The sequence below is a fragment of the Drosophila montana genome, unplaced genomic scaffold, assembly GCF_035044405.1.
Source record: "Drosophila montana isolate Dmon_TW-CO22-7 unplaced genomic scaffold, ASM3504440v1 contig_402_1, whole genome shotgun sequence".
NCBI lineage: Eukaryota > Metazoa > Arthropoda > Insecta > Diptera > Drosophilidae > Drosophila > Drosophila montana.
In genome coordinates this window covers 6097446-6123820 of record NW_026998739.1, presented here as the reverse complement: position 1 = coordinate 6123820, position 26375 = coordinate 6097446, and the positions used below count along the sequence as shown (strand labels likewise).

The window sequence follows — 26375 nt, the reverse complement described above, 5'->3', positions numbered from 1 at the left end:
AAGTGCGTTTTTATTTGGCTGTGGCAATGGATTTTTAGAAGACCTCATTATGTTTTGATGCAGTTAGTGCTTACGATCCTAACGCACTAAGTTTTTCGAAAATCTGCAAGGATATGACCGAATTATGACTATTTTTCTAACAAGGATATTATCACAAAATCGGCCATAACTTGGTCATTTCAAGTACTATCCTGATGTCCTTTGGTCAAAAGATAGTCATTTTACGTCCAATTCAGAATATTTAACAAAAAGGACAAAAATACAGTTAAAGTCTCATAACTCGGTCATGTCCTTGCGTATCCTGACGAGTCCTGTGTCAAACATTCTGTTTGGACTAGGACTATTATGTGTCCAAAGGACATCTTTCTAGTCCTTGTACTTTTCGATTTATGCCTACTTTTCTATAAAGGACATTCTTTTTATAACTATAGCTCGGTCAAATCCTTAAGGATATCTGAAGGATATACATTTCTGAACTCGGGAAGAGCAGATCTATCGGTTGGCATTCTAGGATTTCCAGGATTCGACAAAAAAATTTTCCTTAATATCTGTAAGGGGCTTAGTCAGAAAATCGAAATTTTCAGGACTAAATTCGCCATTTGAAGGACTATCGGGATGTCCTTTGGCCAGTAGATAGTCCTTATCGTCCCATTAAAGAATATACAAACCGAAGGACGATAGTCCTTCAAACAGCTGAGAAATAAGGATCCTTGAATATCCTGACGAATTATGTGTCAAAAAAATTGTGTTGTCCAGGTCTACCAACTGGCCAAAGGACATCAAAATCGTCCTTGCAGTTTCGGAAATATTAAGGATTTTGTGTCAAATGCCCATTTCCTTGCAATCCGGGACTGAAAAAATGACCAAGTGCTGGATTCTTAGATGACCCCCTGATTTTTTGATGCAGTTCGATGCGCTTGGGCCTTACGAGCCTAACGCACCATATCCTTTGAAAATCCGCAAGGATATGGCCGAGTTATAAGCATTTAAAGTTAACGTTTGAACGTGGCTGGCAAAAAACCATTGCATACCCAAAGGGGCATCGTTGGGGATCGCTGCCTGTCGAGATTTTATAAATTCTGCTAAAATACCAGGCCAACAGAATTGATCAGAAGGTAGACAAAAAAATACGCTGTCGAAAATTTCCATTGCATACCCAAAAGGGGCGTCAGTGTCGGCGGCTGGGTCGCGAGATTTGTAGCGAAATTTTTCTTAAATACCAGGCGAACAGAATTGATCAGAAGGTAGACAAAAAAATACGCGGTCGAAAATGTCCATTGCATACCCAAAAGGGGCGTCGGCGTCGGCGGCTGGGCCGCGAGATTTTTAGCGAAATATAACAAAAATACCAGGCGAACAGAAATGTCTAGCAGGTAGACAAAAATCTTTTAATGAAAAATTTCATTGCATACACGTAAGGGGCAAATGTAAAAGGGGTACCTTAAATGTGCCCCTTACGGGTATGCAAAGTTGTATTTTCTGCCGACCAAATAAAATATTGATTTTTGAATGCTTATAACTCGGCCATATCCTTGCGGATTTTCAAAGGATATGGTGCGTTAGGCTCGTAAGGCCCAAGCGCATCGAACTGCATCAAAAAATCAGGGGGTCATCTAAGAATCCAGCACTTGGTCATTTTTTCAGTCCCGGATTGCAAGGAAATGGGCATTTGACACAAAATCCTTAATATCTCCGAAACTACAAGGACGATTTGATGTCCTTTGGCCAGTTGGTAGCCCTTGCTAACACAATTTTTTTGACACATGATTCGTCAGGATATTCAAGGATATAGCCGAGTTATGGGCTATTTTCTGATAACAAAAAAGTCCTTATTTCTCAGCTGTTTGAAGGACTATCGTCCTTCGGTTTGTATATTCTTTAATGGGACGATAAGGACTATCTACTGGCCAAAGGACATCCCGATAGTCCTTCAAATGGCGAATTTAGTCCTGAAAATTTCGATTTTCTGACTAAGCCCCTTACAGATATTAAGGAAAATTTTTTTGTCGAATCCTGGAAATCCTTGAATGCCATCCGATAGATCTGCTCTTCCCGAGTTCAGAAATGTATATCCTTCAGATATCCTTAAGGATTTGACCGAGCTATAGTTATAAAAAGAATGTCCTTTATAGAAAAGTAGCCATAAATCGAAAAGTACAAGGACTAGAAAGATGTCCTTTGGACACATAATAGTCCTAGTCCAAACACAATGTTTGACACAGGACTCGTCAGGATACGCAAGGACATGACCGAGTTATGAGACTTTAACTGTATAAACAAATATCCCTTTTTCTCAGCTCTCAAAAGGACTTTTGTACTTTTTGTTAAATATTCTGAATTGGACGTAAAATGACTATCTTTTGCCCAAAGGACATCAGGAGAGTACTTGAAATGACCAAGTTATGGCCGATTTTGTGAAAACATCCTTGTTAGAAAAATAGTCATAAGTCGGTCATGTCCTTGCAGATTTTAGAAAAATTTAGTGCGTTAGGGTTATTTAGGTTCACTAGGACTACATCTAAGGTATGGTATAACCTTAGATATAGGGGTCATCTAGAAACCATCGAGAGGGGCGTGGCTGCGGAAAAATCATACATATATTTTAAGAACATTTCCTTCTAAATTTTAAAAGAATTTGGTCCTTTAGGTTCACCAGGACTATATCCATAGCATGGCATAACTAAGGATATAGGGGTCACCTAGGAACCAGGAAGGGCAGCTGAAAATATCATTTATTTATAATTTCTATTATGCTCTTATTATATTATATTAAGTTATATTATATTCTAGTTGTTTGTATTATACTATATTATTATTTCACTTATGACAAAATTTGATTGTTGACAAACAAATAAAAAATATAAATAAGAACTTATTCTGACTAAAAATTCTTAAAAAAATAATTACTTAAATTCCTTATTTAAATCAATTCACAAATGAAATACACAAACAAAATCTTTGTACATAAAATAAATAATTTGCAGCTGTAAGACTAAAGGAACTAAGGCTTTGGTATGTATAAACGTAGCAGCATTTACAGTGAGCACTCATTAAAACGGTTGAGCTACTGTGCGCTTACCAGCTAAAACCACTTGGAAGAGGCAGGGCTGTTGCTGTGTGCCCACCTCATTAGCCGCCCAGCAGGATAGAGTTCCATAATCCTGCAAACACGTAAAAAATATGTAAATATAAGTATCGTTATGTGTGAATGTATGTACGTATGTATACATATGTATGTAGATTTGTGTGTATGGCGACGAATATGCTGTGTGAGTCGCTTAATTGGTCGGGGTAGTTATTTACCTGATCTGTGACCGGAGTGTACTTTAAAATGCTGCGGCTTCCATTCACGCTGAATCGTTCGCTGCCCACGTCCAGAGTTTCGCCCGAGTTGTTAAACTTCCAGCGAAATGTTCTGTACATGTTTGTTGTTTTATTTTTATGGTTGTTGTTGTAGTTGTTGTAGTTGTTGTAGTTGTTTGTGTTGCGTTGACATTTTGACAGTTGCGTTGTCAGTAGGAAGCGCGTGCAAAAGGCAGAAACATCAGTCCAGGCGAAAGCCGTATCGGAACAGAGAGGCCAGGCCGATGGGACAGCGGGATAGCCAGCAAGTGAGACATGTTTGGAAAGTTTTACATTTTTAAAATAGCTCGTTAAAATATTAAAGGTTAAACACACCCACACAAATAAACACACCAGCACACACACACACACACATACATAATATCACAGCCTGTCTGTCGAGCTAAAGAGTTGAGTCCTCGCACATGGAAAGCCTTTTAAAAGGTTAATTATCTCTGGCATATTCGGTTGGACGCTTTCGCTTTTCTCACTGCCTTCATAAATTAATAATAACTGTATACAAATATTTATATATGCGAGAGAAATTTAAAATATGTGACAGTAAAAATATATATTAAATTCAAGAAATGAATAAATTTGTGGGACTTTGTCCAAATGAAAAGGTATTTGAATGGAGAAAAGAGAAGCAGTTGAGAGGACATTTATTTATTAACTATTTTAATAATTTGTGCAAAGTTAAAAAAGAAAAAAAAAGGGTTGAAAATAACAGTTTCTATGGTGTTAAATCAGTTTGCAGATGTCAAGCGCATTTTCAATGAAAAAGACAAAAAAATCTTTGCACCACATAGTAAAGATATTTAAATATCACAAAATTATAATGCAAATTTACTAAGAGAAGTTATAAGTCCATTGTTTTATGCTGCAAATAGCTTGTTGATCACATTTTTGCACAATTTTTGTTTTAAATTTAAGTCGTTTGCATTTTCTCAACATGATACTTTAATTTAAAAATTAAAAAAACAAAAAAACAAGAAGGCGAAAAAATAGCTGGCATCGCTGTCAAGCAGTTAAATGCTGATAAATTAACTTGTAGCCGCCCAGCTCGGGCTGGCCGCTTGCGCGTAGATCCCCCCTCAGAGTATGCAGCAGCTTTTTTAATGTTAACGCCGAGCAACGCCCCCAGTGAAGGAACGATTGCCTCCCGGCACACCCCTCGACAGTTCAGCTCTACCACAACAATTACACGAGGCAGCTGCGCTGCCAGCGGCAACAACGCGCATATTTTGCGCCGGCTAATGATTAATTATTTTAGCATAAAGCGTCAACTCAAGACGCAGCCACAGACAACAAAAAAAAAGGAAAAAACACAAAAAAGCGAGACAGAAGGAAAAATTGAAATTAAATACAAGACAAGGCAGCTGGACAGACGCAGAGAAAGCCGTATAAGCAGGGTGCGAGGGCTAGGGCGAGGGCGAGGGCGAGGCAGGCATAAAGTCGCTCGACAGGCCGCAGCGGTGCGCTGTGGTGCCAAGGCGGCGGCGGGCTCATTAAAAAAACATTAAAGTGGGGCAAATGTGGCAATGTGAATTAACAGCGTCCAGCAGTGCCCCACCCCCCTCCCACACACACACACACCCTCCTTCTCAAGAGCAGCAGCTGCATATTTAAAATAAATTAAAGTGCCTACATTTAAGGAATGGCGAGGACGAAGCTTTCAAGTGCCGGCAAAATCAAAATATTGTTGAATTTCACACATTTCCTAGCATATAAACAGCATTTTCCGTTACACACTCCCATTCACACACACACACACACACTCACACACGCACACAATTACAGTCATTTGTCAATTTGGCAATCTTCCATTTGAACAGGAAACCGGAAGCAATTGCCTAAAAAAAGCCAGCAAAGAGGAAGTTCTGCCACAAGGAGGCGGAGGAGCAGCCGTTCTTCGTAGGCAGGTCCCCCTTTTTTGTTGTTGTTGTTGTTAAAACTTACCGAGGCGGCGGATCCGCTTGTATCTCGCATATAACCTCAACAGTCTCATCCTTGGAGGCACCAATTAGTATAACGCGATCCGTGTGCTTGCAAACAGGCGTGTCTGATACGAAGAGGATAAAAGAGAGTTAAAACAACAACAGTTAATTAATTTTGAATATAGTGTTAAGAAATACCCTAGAATATTGAAAAATACACGCATATGCACCGCGCTTAGAAAACTAAAATTTGACTATGTTCTTACAAAGGAATACACTCGAAACTGTATTTAAATTCAAGGAGCTGTGCAATATACTGTAAGTATTCAAGAAATTGCTTAACAAATCTGACGAAACAATCAATAAAAGGTTCAAATCCTGGCTCAAATCGTCAGTGATAGATAAACTAGGGATGATGAATGTTACAATAATTTTACTTATGTATAAATGTTACAAAATATATGCATGTTTGTTCTTTAAATCAGTCAATTGAAGGTCACCGGCTCGAGTCCCCAGCTAACTGATTTTTAAAAACCTGAATAAAAAAAAATTGCTACCTGAAATTTCTATAAAAAAAAGATAATGCAAGTTACAATAATTAAATTGTAAAAGAGTCAACCAATCAATTAATAGGACACTGGTTCAAATCCGCGACTAACTGGTAAGTATATAAAAAAATATAAGATCAATAAACTAAAGATAATAAAAGTTACAAAAATGGCATTGTTTAAGAATGAATCTGTCGTGAGTCTGTGAGTCGGTCAATTGAAGTCCTAACCTTTGGTAAGCTTGACTAAAATCTGCTACCTAAAATTCCTCTAAAATCAGTTAACAGAAGATAATGCAAATTACAGTCAGCCAGGCCGTACACATATAACGACAAACTTCGTATGGGTGGCATAAAAATAAAGGGGAATGTTGTGAAAAAGAGAAAATAAAAGAAAACGCTGAAAAATGAGGCTACGCATTTCCCTGTTGTAAGTTGCCGGGGCGTTAAAGCAAACGCACAAAAGTGATTTAGACAGCAGGGACGCCCACTCATCTGTTAGAGTAGGCGCGGCATGCGGAGAGAACGAGGGAGCGGCAGTTGCGGTGGGTGGGGGTGGGTCGAGGGGGCGGCCATGGCAGTCAGTCAGTGTCAGAGGCAATGGCAACGCCGTGGAAAGCCGTCGAGTGGCAACGCGACGTCCTTGTTTACTTGAAATTAATTGATGTGGCAACATGATTTAGTACTCGCAGGTAAATAAGGCGTTCATAAATGTTAAAGGATTATTAGCTGACAGCACACGTGGCGTATGCGTAATTTCACGTTGTTGTCAACGCCCCCACCTACCCCTACCCCACAGAAACCAAACCAAACCAAACGCATTAGCAGTCAGGCACGCTGAATTTTTGATGAATTGTTTGTCTTAAAAATTTACAAAAGGGCGTAATTAATTAGCCAAAAACAAAAACAAAAACAACCCTCTTTGCTGTTGCTTTTCCTGTTGCTTATTTAAATTGCGAGTTCACGAGGGCTGTTTGATCAGTCGTCGACAGTTAATTAGCCAGCACTCGAGACAGCTCTGGCAAAGCACTTGTTGCCCTTTGTTGTACAAACAGAAAAGTTCAATGACATCAAACGAATTGTTGGCAGGGCGAATTTTACACAATCCACATTGAATGTGTTTCAAAAGACAATTGGCCTTGTCTATGGGATTATAATTCGAGCTTGACAAGTGCCAAAAGTGTGTACAGATTAATAAAATTGACTAAATGCTTCTAATTGTATTATTCTCTATGCGATTATAATTCGAGCTTAATATGTGCTAAAAGTGTGCACAGAATAATTAAATCAAGTAAATGATCCTAATTGTGTTATTCATAGAAAAAAAAGGACATAATGAAAACAAAATATAAGGAAAACCAAGGCTAAAGGGTGAATAAATAATAATAACATGATGACCCATTCAACAAATGATAAATATAGAAAAATATTCTATATTAAACGTTTTCGTGAACATTTTTAACGTCCAGGGTATTTTTTCCGCTTTTCAACCTTTGTTCAAATGTGTAACCAACATTTTGGGAAAACTTACGCAATTTTAAAGATCAATACGTTAAAGTAAAGCTTAGTTTTTTAATTATTGAAACGAGCTTACCAAAAAATAAATAAAAAAAAGTCACTTTGTTTTTCAATTTGTGTTACCTTACCCAATAAAAATAAAAGGCTTAGCTTGTTGCAATGTCCAAATGTAAACTAACTAAATCCTTTGTAATAAACCTAACAGTGCTTAGTTATAAAGAACTTGCCAGCCGAATAAGCCTAACTCCCTTAGCTGCTAAGATATTAAAGTCTCTATATAGAAAAATTGATTCTAAGATCTAATTCGAGTATCAACTGATAATATTTTGTCAAAGAACAAGTAACATTTTAGTTAGATTACCATCAATTAAGTTAAAACGTTTGTTCAAACAGTAGCTGTTAAAGCTGAAACTGCTTTAGGGCTTCAACAAAAACCAAAATGTTAGTGGCCGCTGTCTGCAGCGAAGTTGGCAGCGAAGTTGGCAGCAACGTCGACGTCGACGTCGCCAAGCCATTTAATTTATGGCCCGAGGCAATGCGTCTGTCTAGCTGCATGTGGGGGCGGGGCAGCGGCACTTGAGTTGGGGAGCAGCTTGTTGTTGCAACATGTGTAACGCTCAGAGGCAACAAGAGGCGACTGACTAACCGCTAAGCCCGGCTGCGAAGCTCATTATGAGCGCGATCAGGAGCCGAGCGAAGGCGCTTGTCAAATTGCTTGAATTAAAGCGCAGCTGCCTCATGCAGCAGCTTCTTGCGACAATGAAGGATAAGAAGAAGTGGAGAAGGAGAAAGAGTTGGCAACATTTCGCGGCCTGTTAAATTGAAGCATAATTCCGCAGCAGCTGCAACTGCAGCAACAGCACCAGCAGCAGCAGTGGCAGCAATGAAATATGACGCAGCGCATGTGGCAAGCATATGAAAAGCGACTGGATTTTCCAGATAAGGCGCAAGGGCCGATGCGGAGCTGCGGGTCGGCGCGCTGGCAAAATGTTGTATTTATGCAAAAAGCGGAATGAAAAATATTTTCACAGCCTTGACTTGCAACTGCGCCGCAGCGAGACGACTCAACTCGAGTTGAGCCCAAGAGCAACAATAAAAAAAAAAAGGAAAAAAAAATGCAATACATCAAATGAGGCAAGGGCGTGGCATGAGGCAGGGTAGAAACTGCAGCTTGACAACGACGGCAACGACAACGTCGCTGTCTGACTTTATGATAAGAAAACATGAGTGGGATGCGGATTGCGGGCGGTGCAGACAGCCAGATAGATGACGCATTCAAACAAAGTGCCAGCCATAGTACTCGTAATGCAAACTGATGCAGACAAAACATAAACTGGCAGCAGGACAACAGTTGCTAGGATTATGGGATGCCCAGGCCGCTTGATCTATGCCATCTCTCCATCTCTACAGCCCACTCTCCACACCTCTCTCTCTCTCTCTCTCTCTTGAGTAATGCTGCCCTGAATATTTGTATACTCACATTTAACACGCAGCGGCAACTGATTGCTGACCGTTTCGCCTTCATCATTGATGGCGCTGCACGCATAATTTCCCGCATAGTGTTTCGTTATCTTCTGCAGCACCAGGCTCTGATTGGAGCGTATGACACGAGCCGAGGTATTGTGCTCCAAGTGAATGCCCTGAAAGCAGCCATGAAAAACATATAAAGCGAAAATATTTATTGTTGACGACAAAACAAAGTTATTATTATGGCGCCGGAAACCCGGCGGCTGTGCATGGATGTAAGTTCCAAAATGCATGGTGAACGCTTTTGCACCATCGAGAAAATAAAAGGATTTCTGGTTCAACCTTCCTTGGATTAAAACCTGATTTCAGTCTGGATGCAAAATCAACAACAAGAATTAAGTTGTGGTAGTCTTTAGCTATGCTAGGCAATTCTGCTTGTGCTTTTAGTAGAATTTTTGTCAGAGTTCTAGATACATATTTCTTTTCTTGAGGACTAGCTCTCCCAGAGTTAGTTCGGCTTTTATAACACTTAATCCATAAAATGATTTCTAAAGAATCTCTCAAAATCAGTTTAAGAAATTAATAATTAAAATACTCAAAGGTATTATTTCCAAAGGACCTTTCGTATTTCTCTCAAACTAAGGAATATCAATAATAAATTAAAATACTGAAATGTATTCTATGCTAAAGAATTCTAAGAACCTCTCTCAAAATAGAAAATACTGGGAGAGGCTTTCCAGCTTTTGCAGATTCTTTGGTTTATAAAATGCCAGATACAGTTTTATATCACACAAAGATCGCTCGTTTTTTGTTTGTCACAATAACTAACTTTGGGGTTCGAGTGCTAACTGTCGAAAAGTTCCTAAAAACAAAGCAAATCAAAGAATCACCCAATCTAAAATTTACCTCTTTTTACTAAAATTTAAAAACTCTATTTCTCTCACATTTCTAGAACGGTTCACCATATTTTGTCTGAATCAGACGGAGGCAATTTCCATTTGCAATATGTGTGTGAAACAATCGAGTGCCTGTTAAACCACTCAAAGCCCATCCGCAAACAAGAAGCCATGCTTCTGGGTCCTCAGCAGCAGTAGAAATGGCATTCTACTAGGACCCAGACTTGGCTGACGTCAGTTGTGTGCTCTTTGCTGATTGATTGCGGGCGGCGGCAGCGATTGCGATTGCGACTGAGACTGCGACTGCGAGTGAGCGACAGCCAAAGTGATGCTCAAAATCAATGCCGCAAATCCCAAAACTATTTTGCCCGAAACGGCACATTGTGGAGTTGGTTGCCTGCCCCTTGCACCTTGTGACCGCCATTCTTGGTGTGAAATGAATTGAAATGAGCAAATGCAGCGCAATGCATTCTGGGGGTAGCATCAGCAGCATCAGCAGCAGCATCAGGAGCATCAGGAGCATACGCAACTTGCCAATGTTATTGACACTTAAACAGAAATGAATGGAAGCCAACCAAGCAGACAGCCGGCTCGGAGCCGGGCACAGGACCTGGTTCGACAGACGACCTGGAGCCCAGCTCCTGTTGTCATTGTTGTTGGGATTTCGGCAATGGGGTTTTGGGGTTTAATTTGTGTTAGGCGGGGCATACGGACAGACAAGCGCTCACTTCCAGCTGACTTGACGCGACCTACATTATGCAACCACAACAGTTTCCGCCATTGAGGATTCGATTGTACGTGACACTCGAAGTAAACATCGTCGCCTTCCTTGATATCATCCGGTGTCAGTGTGGAGCCCAAACGCAGCGTTACCAATGGCGGATCTGCAAAGATTTAACAAATAAACAAATTTGTGAGTAATTGGAAGCAGCTAAAAATAGTATGTGATTAATTTTAATATTGGATTAGTCGCTGATTATAACTGGTTTCAGAAGTCTAGCAAAGCAAGTGTAAATAATCGTTATTTAATATGATAATTGACTCTTACTCCTCTCAAGATATTCAATGCATTGCCATAATTTATAATCACCAGCTAATTGATTGGACTGTGTGGAACTATGCTCATTAGTATTGATGAGGGTTAATTAAGATAATATTTAATTCTACAAAGGACGGGTAGCTATATGTAGCTGTATTGGCAATAAGAGGCTTAAGTACCAAGTTCCTTTTTCTATCTAAAAAATATACATTTGTTTTTAAATGTAATCCTCTAACAAATCAAAAACAAGAAAATCCTCTGCTTAAGGCTATTTTAATAATTTTATTCAATTAAATTTCATTTTCTGTTATTTGCTTCAGCGCACATTTTTCTGATTTAGGAGAGAGTCAGTTAAATTAACTGACAGACTTATTCATTTCTTCCTTTCTCCTTTGCCAATAAATGTCTTTGTTTTATATTTATTCAAAATAATTGAACTCATAACAAGCCAATATCTATCTGACATTCTATGCAAAGCAGGCTTCAATAAAAAATCTATGAAAATATAAATAAATACATAAACTCTGTAATATGGTTTACCATATCAGTAAATTAGATAGAAGATGATTAAAAGTCGATATATAATAAATGAACTTTTCCTCAAAGCTAACTAGCTACACTTTATTTTTGCTGCAAATAGACAATTCTATAAAGCAGCTAGCATACGAACTAAACACTCAACATTCGAGTTTATAGAGTTTCATATAGTCCCAGAGATGTTTTGAGTGGCCCTTTCCTGTCATCAGCTGCGCAATAAGTCGAGTGATCTATTTGATTTAATAGCGCCTGCAAATATGAGCGATTTGCTGCAACGACAGCAACATCAACAAAGAGTTATGGGAACAACAATCTAATGGTAACTGGGCACAAGGACCAAGGATCGCACACACTGGTCGGGTCTGGCGTGGCCTGGCCTGGATTGGGCTGGCTGTCTGTGGTCGGGCCTGATTGTGCCTGGCGCTGCTTGTGAACATGTGTTGCCGCTTAAGTCGTTTGAATTTGCTTAACGAGCCACAAACTTTGCGACAAACACAGCACAGGACCTCGAAGGAAGGACGTGCACGTGCCAACCTTAATATTGTTGAGTTATTGGCGGCCAAAGCCAAACGGCGCCAGTCAAGAGTTAGACGACAACAACGACAACAACGACGCCGACGACGACGAGCGAGTCCAAAAGTTTGCTCACTTTAGAATGGCCTCGCAAACTTTACTTAACCCCAGTCCCAACTCTCTCTCCCCTGCTCGCCACATGCAAAGGTCTGACTTGGCAGCCGGCAGCAGTCGCCCCGCCAATCAGCAAAAGTGCTCGAAAGGGGCCCGCAGCAAAAACTCTTTCGCCAAAAGTCGCGCCGCCGTATTTCCGCACACATGTTGCAGGCCATTTTTGTGATTATCATTTATCGTTAGCTGCCACCCTGCCCAAAATGAAAGCTGCTGAAACCAGCCGAACAAGAAAAAAGAAAACCCAAAAAGGTTGGCACTCTTCGCCAAGCTTCTGGGGGCGGCCATCGATCGAGGGTTTGCTGAGTTTCGGGCCTCTCAGTCAGTTTCCCCCGTAATTTATGTGCAAATGAAAGTCGCCTTATTATATCATTTGAGATTTGCAACGGCTGCGCCACGATTCAGCGATTTCTTCACTGAATTAGTGCACTAAAACTAGCCGCGAATAGAATACAGCTTGGATTTGACTATGGCATTAGTTTTGTAATATTTATAAATATTGCTTGTTAAGTTTACTGAGCCCTTGAAAGTGGAGGAAAACATAAATTTTTGGGTAATGTATGTAACAGGATAAAGCAAATCTTCTCCGACCACGTAAAGCATATCTATTCTTGATCAGAAGAACGAGCTAGCCAATTTAGCTCTTGCGTTTTCTGACATCTGCTTAACAAAACCAGTCTTCAAATCGATATTTATCGATATTATGGAAATGGGAGAGGAATATGCTGATTGGGAATAATTCACTTTGTCTTTGGGCCATGAATATTTCCTAAAGATTAGGCTTATAGACCCCATACATTGGATAACGATAATCAATATAATTTAATTGATTAAACAAATGTATGAATAAATTACCATACTTATATTAATTCCCATTCCTTTAATATGAATTAATTTATCAAACAATATCCGTGTTGTTATTCAATTCAATTATTATAAACAGTTGGCATATTCATTCGTTAATTTTGATTTAATTAGGTATATCAAATAACCCATAAACTAATTCTTTTGTGCTTAAATATTATCAGTATTTTCTGTATTTTCCTGATTACCCCATGGCTTTGGTTTCGCATGCAACTACAAAATACAACTGTCCATAATAACTGCTCTGAGTTACTAGACTTGACATGGCTTTAACTTTAACAACATTTATGTAATCTTAAATTGATGTGCATATATATCATCTGGAGGGCATAAACCCTATTGCTATGCTCTAGCATGCGTCCACTTTAAAAATATCAACTCAAATTGCGGCATTGAGAAAAATATCGCGATGCTTTCGCTTTTTCAAAATGCGAGGCACGCACACAGCACAAGCGCCAATGTAGCCCAGCCATAAACAACGGGCAAGGGACATGCACACACATACACACACACACACACACTCGAATACACACAGCTTGGCTCTATAGTGCGCTCATGGGAATCTCTATGTCTGTGATTGCATTGCATGCTTTGTTGTCCTGCTTCCTTGTTTTGCCAGGGCCACATTATAAATTTTAAAACGAGCGTGTCACATACGCACACATCGCGCGCACACATAAAGAAAATAATATGTACAGAATGCAGCAGCTACCACACAACCCCCTCCCCCCACCCCCTTGGCACTGACATAAAGTACGGCAAATGGCCTTGCCAAATGCCGTGCCTAAGAAGCCAAAAACGAAGTTGGCATAATAACTCAGGCTTGATGCTGAATAGAGATATCGTATAGGGACAACAGCAACAAGGACATGACACACAACACAACAACAACAACAACAACAACAGCAGCAGCAGCAGGATCAACAAATGTGAAACGATGCGCAACATATTTGCCAAGTGTGTGCACAAATTAAAAATACGAAAATATAATTGACATAGCCACAGGCGACTCTAAGATGCGCTATGAATAAGTCGTTCGGCTTTTACAGCATTTCGGGCATATTCAAGGAAAGTTTTCCGGGCAATGTTTTCTTTAACTAGTTTTAAGGAGGCAAATTTTGGGAAAAGTAATATTGTAAGAATATGTGTTAAGGTCCCAAAATAAAATTGTCTGGTTATGTAATCAAAGCTTTTGTTAAATTTACCATAAACCTAATTTTCTAAGCTTAGATACCCCAAATGAAACGTTTCAGGCCTACAGCCGATTTCTAGATCGATATAAATAAATGATCCAAAATAACGCTCACTCCTAATTATATATTATCCAAAAATTGAGTAAAATGTAATATTAACAAATATCCAATTTGTAATAATTTATAAACCGAATTTACTCAAGAAACTTTCAGTGTTCAACAGCTTAAAAATGCATTATTAAAATAATCTTTTTTTTTGCTACTAATAGAAATTTTTAAAAGACTGTGAATAAGTGTTTTTGAAGAAAACATGAAAGATGATACCCTAATTCAGACCTATATAGAATTTATTTTTTCTTTACTATGCTTAATTGAGCGCTGGAATTGAGCAGGATCTTCCGATCTCAACCAAATTCAAAAATATGGAAGTAGAGAATAGTAACAATATCTAATGAGATTTTCGGTTGACAGTGTTTTTTATAAATATTTATTTCCTAGTTAGTATATTAAAAAAAAAAAACAAATGTATAATCCCTAATTCACATTTCATATTTTTAAACGAGTTAAAACAAACATTTAAATTTAAATTTTTGTTACCTTTCTCTGTTAGAAATAGTAACTGTTGTCTGGCTTGGTATAGGGAGATTCTTTCTACAATTAAATGTTTGGTTCAACATAGAAACCTATCGAAATAAAGAAACACATCGAAGTTCAATAGTTCTTTCAATGGTTTTTTAAACCATTAAAACGTATTGTTATTTTTTGTAAATATGAGAAAAGCGCTGATTTAAGTGTTCACCTGTAAAATGGGCATAAGCTCTGCCATTCTTAATTAAGACTTTAGTAAGATTATAAAAATGCATATTCATTTTATATGCCCGTTTTTATAAGGTGCGCTTTGTAGTCAGTCAAGGCAAGGCCCGAACGACTGTAGGGTAATATGCTTAAATTAAAAAGCATAATTTATATTTATACATATATTTACTTTTTTCTTCTTCTTTTTTTTTTTAAGTCAAGCTTTTTCCTGCTGCACAACCATTCGATGGATGTGTGTGCGTGTGTGTGTATGTGTGTGTGTATTTATATGAATACTTTGCCGTACGTGCCGATCATAAAGTTTATTTGCGTCAATGTAGCGAACGGTGTTAAGGTAAAAAAAAATGCACAAAGCAAACAAATAAAAAATAATATTCTAAAATATAAAATGTGAAGGCAACAAGTATGTGTGGCGCATAAAAAATATAATCATAACACCTTATATATATATTTTGTTAAGCGTCAAGCCTAAATATCAACATGTTTTTCTTTCTGTGTATTTTCTTTTGCTTACTTTTTTTTTGCGTCAGCAGATTGCAGTAAAAATTTAATATTTGAGGATGTGAAAAGCAAAGAAACAACATTACGTGATGTGCCGCATATACACACACATGTGAGTGTGTTTGTGTGTGTGTGTGTGTGTGTGTGTCTGCACAATGTACACACAGCCGAAATAATAAAATACATTCACAGCGGCAAACGCGACGTATACGTAACGCCGTTCGCCTGCAAACTCAACTGTGACTTTGCCACTTTACGATGTCCGCAGTAGTTACTTTGCGGCTATTGACCCATTGGCTGTACAATTCGGCTAACATGTTTGTTAGCTTGATATGCTTTATTTAAGCCCTTTTATAGCTTTTTTGGTATTACTTTATATACAGGTGCTATGATTTTTATCTTAATCGGAAGGCATAGGTCAGGTATTATTTATAAGATATAAAATATTTTTAAAATATTTTTAATTTAATTTAATTTTATTTTAAATAAATAATTTCATTTTCATATCTGCAGATGGGTGTAAAAAAGAAATATATCATATATTTACTAAAAAATGTATATATATTTTTTTAAATATGCATAGTTTACGATCAAACTAAAAACCTTGGCATATATATGTAGTAAAAAAAAACTTTTTAAAAAAAGCTTAAATAAAGAATATTTAGCTAACACACATGCTGATTTTCTATTCTTTTCTATGCCTTCTTCCATATTAACCTTTTGCAACATTATACCTTTGCAATATTATTGTTTTACCTATTTGATTCTCTTAAAAAGTCAACCAAGCCAAAAATTAAATCCCATTAAAGCATAAGAATGCTAGCCACAATCGAACTCCAAACAGACCTAACCTAAGCGAACCGTATAGAATAAGCCCTAAAATAAATATATAAAATAGTTTACTGCTTTGATCTATTTCTTCCTTTATCATAATATAAAGTTATGCAATTAACTGAATTTGTTTAGACGCGGATAACAGCTGTATCTATAGTGAAAGCATCTACTCTGATAAGTTTTTTTCTTGTAATTTAGTTTTTTTTTTTGGGTAGGGGGGATGGTGCATGGGTACGCAAAAGTCCTTCATTTATTTTTGAGCGGCTGCCATACATTTTGTTAGCCCACATATTTCATTTGGGCGCTGGAGCCGCTGAAGCGCTCCCCGCGGTCCGATTGGGTTATGGGCTGGGAGAGCGGGCTGTTAGCACGGCAGCTGCCTTCTGGCCCATGGCAAATTATTCACAATTTGTCATTTGTCTTTGATTTATTTGCATTTTAAAGGCTTTCAACGGCGACGACGTCGACAGCGCCGACGTAATAAATTTAGCTGGCTGTCTACCTTTCTGCTAGCTGTCGGCAAATGCTTATTTTTTGTTATTTTCAGCGTATACAGCATATATACATATATATATATATATTTTAGACTTAAGCACAATTTGTAATACTTACAAACGACATTCAATTTCCACATGGTCTCCAAATAGAGGCCGTTCACATTTGGATTTTCCGCACGGCATGTTATCGATTTGCCATCGTCGTCTGTGGTGGGCACAAAGCTCAGCTCCGAGCGTGTCGAGTTCTTTGATATGTCGTCCTGGAAAATGTGTTGCTGCATTAATTAAGTTTCGGCTCAGACCAGAGAGTAGACGACCCCCGCCCACCATTTTACAACGAAAATGTCCTTAGGCGCAGTTCTTCGTTTTATTCTTTGTTTTCTTTGTGTGTATGTGTTTTTCTTTTGGAAATTTGTCGAAATATTTTATGTTTGCAATTTAAAATTTATTGCTGCATACTTTGGGTTTTATGTGACTTGTGTGGGTACATTTTATAGCGCCGAGCAGCAACAACAACAACAACAACAACAATATCGTCTGCAACTACAACAACTACAACACATAATTAGTTGCGATGTTGTAGTCGTTATTCTTGCTGTTAGCTGAACGGGTCATAAAATTGTTCATTTTTAACCGTGTGTCGCCCCTTCCCCAGGCGACCAGACGCCAAAACTTGCTAAACGGCTGCAAAGGCGTGAAATATGCCCTCACATATAACTGCTCCGGGAAGTGGGTGTAAGTGTTTAAGCCCTATCGAAGGCGCTAAAAGGCGGACAGTTAGCGACCTGCTTTCACATCGTAAAAACGTTATTTTCACTGTCAGAGTCCAAGGCAAAATGAAAAAAACAAGCTATAAATATTTAAAAGAAAAAACTTGACTTTCCGAATGGAATGGAATTGTGAGGAAAACCTGTATTCAGTAACAGTTGGCAAAAAAGTTATTTAGCATGAAATTTCTTTGGCTCTTCCAAGAATTTCAGTATTCAAAAAATATATAAAAAATCGAAGATAATTATTAAAAATTAAATAACGAAAAAAATAAACTTAGAATGAAAAAAACGTGGTTTTCCGAATAGAGTTAAAATTCTTTCATTCTATAATCAGTTTTTTATAAGAGAACTATACAAACTGCATATTCAACTCTAGGACTTTTATGACCAGGTACTGCTTTCCTTATATTATTTTTTTCTTCGACAATTAAAAATAGTTTAACCTAGTTTGGAATTAATTTGTTAGACTGTCCTCAAAAATATTCTAACAACAATTTCGAGCATTACAAATGGCATGTTAAAGCTAAAGCCATGACTACCTAATTAGCTGCAATTCGTAGCGAGCAACTCGATTGTCGGCGAGTCGTTGGCCTTAAACGTTGATTAATGTCGTGTCCCATATAAAGTTGCTAGACTTTGGCTTGTACCCGAAATATGCACATGTCTGGCAGCACACACACACACACACACACACACACACCCATACACATACAGCCCACCCACAAGGTCCGCATATTAGAGTGGAAACTAAGGCACCAAAAGGCATGTATAACATGTCTAAAGGCCAGTCTGTCTGACAGTCTCTTCGACTGTCTGTTCGACTGTCTGGCTAAACGAGACTGAGGGCGGCCGTTTGCCGCATTACGGCAACTTTATGCCACGTGAAAAACTACTGAAAAACATTTCCGGTCTTTAAAGGAGTGTAGCTGCAAACGGCAAAGCAATCAGCGGCGGTATGCATAAGCGAGTATGCATATAAGACGGACGGACATGGACATAAACAACAACTGTTTTGGGTTCCGGACAGTGGGTAAACGGGGCACTGGCAGCGCTAGCGGGGGCGGGGCGGAGGCGGGGGCTGGGCAAGTCAACAACGGAGCGGCACAAAAATGAATTGCAACAAAATTGCGCTAAAACTCCCATAAATTTGTCCAAAGTTAAAACAAAAAAGGCACAAAAAAACACCACAACAACAACAACAACAACAAATGAAAATGGCAAAGGAAAAGCGTAGCAAATAGTAGAAAATGCAAAGGGTTGCGCAGCCGGGGGTCGCAGGTCGGGGGCGGGGCAATACATTGTGTATTGTGGAGTTTATATCACATTATCTGTGTTTATTCAAACGGTGAGTGCGGAGCGCGGCGAGTGTGAGCCACGCCCAGCGACAACAAGTGGGTGTTACCCACCCACAAGTCCCTTTTCCTACTCGTTGTGGAAGAGTTACGAGCTGCGGTGTGTGTGTGTGTGCCTGTGTGTAAGTGCTTGTGTGTGTGTGTGGCTTGACTGTGCAAATACAATAACTTATCGAGCTGAACGTGAGTCAGTCAACACCCCCAGAAACCCAACCGTAGGTAGGCAGACCACAAGTGTTGGGCAGGGTACGTCAATTGCGGTCATGTGCGAATCACCCCTACCCCTACCCTTTGACAACTACTGCCACCTCACCCCCTCGCATACTCAACTCACCTTTGTGCGTCGCAATTGACGTTTTCCCTTGTACCAAGTGATGATGGCATTCGGACGCGAACCCGATGATTCACACGTGACTTCATAGCGGCGATCGGCAATCATTGAGCTGGGTGGTTCCAGAATTTTTACAGTTAATGGTTTTACTGTGAAAAGAAGCAGAAAAAATTGGTAAATAACATTGGCAATTTGAATAATGGAAGTTGGATAAACAAAAAAGATTGCATAACAGAGAAGTAATGTTAGTTTATTACAGTTGATAAAAAATATATTTCAGCTCTGTATATTCCCACATTCTTTCGCGTTTTAACTTTAAAAAATAATTATGAAGTAGAACCTTCAACAATTTGTAACTAACAAACGTTAACAACTAACGGCGCTGCCTACATCTGACTCCATAGGGTCCCATAGGCCCCCATAGGTCCCTATATATAAATGACCCTCTATGGCTAAGGCAACAATTTGTTGTGCTCTTTGCTGTAAAGAGCTGGCGATATGGAGCGAGGTTAATGTTAGGCTTAACGTCCCGTCATTCGTTCATTCTTGTAAACATGTAATTATTTAACGGCCACTTTGACGAGCTATATGCGCGGTATTTAACCCCAAGAATGACAGGTTTATTTATGTAGCGTTACAATCATGAAAAATATTGAGTATGATTTGTTTATGTTTATACAACAGGCGAGTTGTTTAGTTAACGTGCTGAAAATAACTACGGAGTTCCGATATTGAAAGATAATATTTTCATTGATTGAATATTAATTTAGGTAATTGAGATTGCGGGTTATAAAATGATTAAGGTTTACAAGGTGACAGCGGGAACTATGGAATGTTTTGAGTAGAGTTTGGCCCATAATTAGTTATTATTAAAAATTAAGAAATTTAGATCTAAGCTCAGGCTTTGGTTCCTAGAGAAAACCCTTACTCTAAAATTGATATATTAATTTATTTCAATATCTTGGTATGGTCCCTCTATGGGTTATATAAGCCCGCCTGCTAAGCCTAGGGTTAGGAAGTCCCACAACACATAACTTAACCTTGACGATAGCATAAGTCTGGTCTAGAATCAAACCTAAGCGAACTAGGCTTCTTTTTCTGTGTTTTTTCAGGTCATGTGTGGTTGTTTTGGACAAATTTATTAGCCAGACAAGTTGGAATTGGGTTGGGCACTTACGGTGCATATCGAGTATGAAGCTCTTCTCCTTGGGCTTATCTAATTGCGTATTCAATGCCTGACATGTGAATACGGAATTTAAATCGTTGCGCTGCACCGATGGCCACAACAGTCGATTCTCGATAACATCGCCGGAATTGTGCTCGTTTTGATTGTCGACAAGTAGTCCATTCACAAGCCAGCGGACCTGTGGTTGTGGTCGACCTATGAAATAGAGTCGAATGAGAACAAAGAAAACAAAATACAATAGTTATATACACATCAACATATGGGGACTATGCGAAGCGGCAGCTAGAAACGGCGCAAATTAAAAAGTCAAGTTTTGGACTAAAAAAAAAACATAGCGCAAAGAAAACCGAAAGCAAACTTTGTGATATTTTCATTTTCGGTCAAAGTGCGGCTTGAGGTTTTTCTTTTACTCTCTCTGTTTTTTTTTTTTGCTGGCCAAAGCTTTTAAGGAAATTAACAGGAAATTGTCTAGCCGGTCGAGCGGATATAGCCATGTGTGTGCGGCATAGCAAAAGCAAAAAGGGGGCGTGGCCACTAGCAATGGGGCTAAGCCAGATAGTTGGGCTTACTTACCGCCCACCACACGACAAGTGATAACAATATCATCGCCCTCCTGCTTGGGACCCAATTTTGTGCCATTCAGTTGACGACCCCAGCGGTCCAGTATGATGGGCTGCTCCGGAAGTACTAAAAAGAACAACAGCAACAACGACAACAATTGATAGTTAAGTGTATGTGTATGTGTAGGTGCCTGTGTGCCCGTGTGCCTGTCAGAATTTCAGATACTCACTTATTACAGACAAATTGAAACGGAAGCTCTGCGTTTGAGCTGTGCGAAAATCGACACGACAACGGTAAATGCCTTGATCATGCCGTTTGATATCCTGCAAAATTCCATACGTTATATTATTATATGTGTGCGAAAGGAAACAGATGATTAGCATACACACGCATACACACACACACACACACACACACACACTGCATACACCCACAAAACAGTTGCTTCTGGTCATGTAATTTTCAATTATTGCATGTCACTTAAGTCCTACAACTCTGTGGTCTGTGCTGTGGCCAAGTCGTGCAGGACTTAAGATATATATCGAACCTCCAGCCAGGCAATTATGCACTCCCAGGTATTGAAGCTAGTGCACATTCGGTTCAGTTAATTGTGGCTATGATTAGTTAGTCAATGAATGTGATATATATATTACTCTGATTGGTTCTTTCATTAAAATTTTAATTTATCATTATCTTGCTCTGCGACTTCTGTCAGCAATTTAAATGTTGTAAATGTTGTAATAAATGAACAAGTTCTGTGAAGAGATGCAATGCAAGTTCCAGTCCGTTGTCACTTTATGCATATTAAACACTGCTAGCTGAGACACGTTTTTTTACATTTAAGTATGGGTTGTTTCTTTAATTTAAGCAGTATTTGAGGTAAATTTTTCAAAAATTAACTAGTTCCTAAATGCAGTTAAGATTTTTGTACTATTGCCACTTTTTTCACATTCTCAACTGTCAGTCTTAAGTTTTTATAAAGCCTTTTGATGCTTCAAGGAACTAGTTCCTTGAACTAGCTAGCTTATTAGATCACTAATGTGAACCTGTTAGGAAATTAACAAGTTTTTATATTCCCAAATAAGTTGAATGAACATACATATTAAAGCCGATTCGACTTTTTCAATGGGATGTAAAGATATTTTAATTACCTTTATCTATCTTTCTGAATATCTTAGAACTAGATATATCATTAAAATTTACAAATGCCCATAATATTATATTAAAATATCAAATAATTAAAAATAAAAACTTATTCCATTTAAATTTTTCTATATAATCATAATTAAATTCACCTATTTATACTACCATCTACCCCTTAAGCATCCGTAGCTGTTTTCTCTAACTACTTGTATGCAATTTGCAGTCGGTCTGGCGTCGAGCTAATTGTCAGGCAATTGAAACGCAATTAAAATTAATTTATAAAGTCAGCTCCTCGCCCAGATCCCAACCATTTGTCGCACATTATTCATATTCGAGTTATATATATAAATGTTTTTGTAACATCGTGTTGTGTGCCTCGCTTGCAATATGAAGTTGATGCAACCGCGAGTGGCAAATTTATGGGCGGGATCAGGCTGCCTCTTCGTGTGCAATTCACATTCATTTCCGAATATGTGTGTGAGCGTGTGTGTGTCTGCACATGCAGCTCGTTAACGTGCAGACAGAACCCTCCGCCCCCACCAGGCTGTCTAAGACTAGGAATTGTCCAAGGATTTCAACACTCTGGAACCCGAAGCCAACTCAAGTTGGCCTTTAAAAGTCAACCGCTTGTGGCGCAAAGACATGCCGAGGCGTTGGCTCAAGTAGCTGCCATATTGTGTGTGGGTGTGCGTGTGTGTGAGTGTCTGTGTGTGTGTGAGTGTGCATTGCATGACAATAACGGTAAATCAAGTTATCTGTAAACATGCAAGACATTAATAAACATTTCGCGTGCGCGAGGCAATTTAACAACTTTTGATATCTAAATTTGTTTTCGCATTGCCTCAGCCGCAGTCGGAGTCGCAGTCGCCGTCGCCGTCGCAGTCACAGCTTTCTACTGTTATTTAGCATTCCGTTTTTACTCCATTTTCATGGCCTTTTCCTTCTTGTTTTTTTTTTTTGTTTGCAATATGTTCGGTACATCCGTTTACTGTTATTCGCGCTGGCTTAATTTTTAACACGCATTCGCAATTCCAATTGCAATTTCTTTTTCGGTTATCAATTTGAAAGCACTTTCAAATAATATGGAAAATTTAAGGGTAATTTTGAGAGTATTTCCAAAAGGGAAATTTCATATCATTTAAATTTATTATTCACCAATTTACGCACTGACTTGTCGTTATATCTATGTAGCTTAAATTTTTTTAGTTGTTTAAATGTATCTAAGAACCATAACTGGAACTTCATGTTCCCAAAAGATTGGTTTTCCATTTGTTTATAAATAATTCGTTATTAATTATATTTAAATTAACCTAGAAGCTGTCAGCTTAAACATTGATGATCCCCAAAGATGACAATGAGCTCAGTTCTCGAGCACTTGAGCAGACGATATGGAGAATAGCATATTATTTAACACCCTTGAATTGTTTATAGAGTATACTCTAGTCTATAATTCTACAAACTCTTATTTAGTATTTTTTTTATAGCTATTTTTGCTGAGCGCACAAAATTCAATTGTGTGCTCAATTTTTTAGAATTTATTTCAACGCTTGGCATTATTTTTTTTCAAATGCGCGCTGCTAGTTTTTACCCATTTGATGTCTGGCCCCAGCAAGTGGAAGGCCCTTCAAATAGCTAAAAGCATCCCCAAAAGTCTGCTACAATAAATGCAATGCGATAGGTCGTGTTTTTCACATTCATTCAAGTTCACACCAATTAAATAGAATATTTAAAGAATTGATTAAAGTCGAGCCCGTATTTGCACACACGGCAAAACAAATGGGCCGCTGTAAGCTGTTGGGCAATCATTTGGAATCTTACCTTAATTTCCAAGGTTGCTGGCTGCGAGTCAAAATGGAATTTGGCACGTGAGCCAAAAACCTCCGGAGCTGACCAATGTCGGGGCTGCTCAACGGCCATATTATCGCGCACATCGAAGCTGCAAAGAGAGAAAGAGGGAGAGAGGAAGAGAGCGAGAGAGAGAAAGAGAATTATTATTATTGTGCTGGAACGTAAATATTTCAGTGGGGCGAAATTAAATCAAGTTGATATAAATTCTTAAGTTCGCAGCAAAATATTCACATGCGAAAACTGGGAAGCCTAATGAAACCCCATAGGCCATATAATTCAGCTCGGACTTCAGCTCGGCTTTTATATTCCGCTTCTTCCTTTTTTGTCTTATTTGAAAATTGCGCGCGCTAAACTTAGCCTCATTTATTTTGGCCTGCTCATTAGAAGGGGCGTCGGGCTGGCTGCCAAAATTGAATTTATGGGCCCGCAGATAAACATTTTTTCAATTTTCTGCTTCTTGTGCTTGTGCAGTTCTCGCCGGCGTTGCATTTAATGCGCCAAGTTTTACCTGGCAGCACACACAGCAGGCCATAACACTTAAGACCTGGCCAAATGCTGACTACTGCTGCGGTGCGCAGTCATCATTAAAATGGCCATAAACATGGCTTGCATTGAGCTTTGTTTTTCTATTGAACTTTATTAAGCAATAAATATTACGAAAGTATAATTTGCAAGTGATAAACGCGTTTCCCGCAACCGATTACAGCTTTAAATTCTGTTTGCTTTTGTAAAATTTAACTGAATTGATTCTTTGACTAATTATTTTAATACTTAACTATGCTAGTACGCATAATTAGCAAAGGTATAAAGGTATAATTATTAGGGAAAACACAAACCGGCAGCTCAACAACATATTCATATAATCCTGATTAAAATCTATAGAAATGTCGAGAACTCTGTTTGCATTCGAATGCAATTCAACTTTTTTAGTCCAAGCACTTGACTGCCCATTCCTCAGACTCTTATATGCTCAAATGATTAGCTCTTTACTTTATTTCGCTCCCATTTAAATGATTTTTTAATGAATATTAGACCATTTATATTTTAGCTCTGTGAATATTTAGTTATCCGACTATTTTAACACTCTTTTATTTTATTTTTCTCATAGCTAGTTAGTCTTTCAGTTATTTCTATAAAAACATCTAATATAACATTTAATACTCTTTCTATCAGCATTATAAGTTGAAACGAATGAAACTTTTAATTATTTGCTTTTATACACTGAACCCATTGAAAGTGACTAAGAAGGTTATATTGGTTGTGTGTAAATGTGTGTAACAGGCAGAAGAAAGCATCTCCGACATCATTAAGCTGATTCTTGATCAGCATCAATAACCTGGTCGATCTAGCCATGTTCGTCCGTCTATGTAAACGCTTTGAAATCAGAAAGTATAGAACCAGAGAATGTAGGTTCTCCTAGTGCCCGCTCAGTACAAGGTTATTATAAATAATCGATAGTCCTACCCATTTCCATCAAATCGGTAAGAATCTATATGGAAATACTTTTTTTCTGAGCATGTTTCAGAGCTCTTATGAGCAAAAAAAACGCAAATTTGGTTGGTAGACTCCTCTATAGAATAGACAGATCTAATATATATCCATTTTTGGATATTTTCCACAGTTCTCCCTCAAAAATATGTTCACGTTTTTGTGTAAATTCATGTCACAACAGGTAAGCGCGAGATTAAGGGAATAATCTTGGTCGGGCACTGCCGACTAGAGTAACTCTTGCTCGTTCTTCTCGCTATTTGTTCATAAATTCTTCATGTTTTTCAAAAGAAGTATTGTAACTAACTGAACAAATATTCCATTATCATATTCTCTTTCTGCGAATATACAATATCTTTTTATTGTATTTTAATCCTATTAGAGCTCTTTGATTGTTTCTAAATTTATGACAACAGTTGTTAGCAGAACTCTAGGGCAAAGCTAGCTTTAACAATGTGTACTCAGTGGAGAGGGGGAGTCAAGGGTCGAGGGGTTTTTTCGATTGTTGTTGTTGCTGCTGTTATTGTAGCAGCCACTTTTCGAGAGCCGCTGCGGCAAGTGGGGCGTTAAGCGCCCTTTTGTATGCAACACGCAATAATTTATGCGGGTAACCAACGACGAACGCTGCCGACGTCGACGTCGAAGTCGACCGCGACATCGCAAAATGCAACAACTTAATTGCTGCGTGCCAAGCGGGCGGCAACTCGAGCAAACGAGCGACAGAGAGCGACAGAGAGCGTGAAAGAAAGAGAACGATTTAGTGTGAAAGCGAGAGCAACGTTAACCCAATTTTGTTGCGTTTTCTTGCTTTCTTCTATTTTTTTTCTTTTTGCTCATATCGCTGCCATTTTAATTAAAAACTAAAAAAGTAAAATAATAAAAAAAATAAAGGGTAAAAGAAAAACTGTTGCAGTTGGCTGCAGAGCCTGCGGCTAGAGAAAGTGAAATACTCTAAGGGAGTTCAGGGGGGGTGCAGAGGCGTACGCCTGCGCTTAATAACTGCTCTTCGGGGCCTATGCAGCAA

At 38.6% G+C, this 26375-nt stretch overlaps 1 protein-coding gene across 2 annotated transcripts in view; it reads right to left on the bottom strand.

Annotated features, from left to right (window-relative positions):
• Positions 1 to 26375, bottom strand: part of side-II (sidestep II) — a 77313-nt gene that overhangs the window by 11932 nt on the left and 39006 nt on the right. For both annotated transcript variants that reach the window (XM_064697537.1, XM_064697539.1), the window contains exons 3-13: positions 23834 to 23951; positions 21102 to 21195; positions 20885 to 20998; positions 20303 to 20506; positions 19129 to 19274; positions 16788 to 16932; positions 10461 to 10591; positions 8825 to 8984; positions 5302 to 5404; positions 3304 to 3415; positions 3080 to 3161 (exon numbers count right to left, since the gene is read on the bottom strand). In XM_064697537.1, coding sequence (XP_064553607.1) covers positions 3080 to 3161; positions 3304 to 3415; positions 5302 to 5404; positions 8825 to 8984; positions 10461 to 10591; positions 16788 to 16932; positions 19129 to 19274; positions 20303 to 20506; positions 20885 to 20998; positions 21102 to 21195; positions 23834 to 23951 — 1409 coding nt within the window. The remainder of the gene's footprint in view (positions 1 to 3079; positions 3162 to 3303; positions 3416 to 5301; positions 5405 to 8824; positions 8985 to 10460; positions 10592 to 16787; positions 16933 to 19128; positions 19275 to 20302; positions 20507 to 20884; positions 20999 to 21101; positions 21196 to 23833; positions 23952 to 26375) is intronic.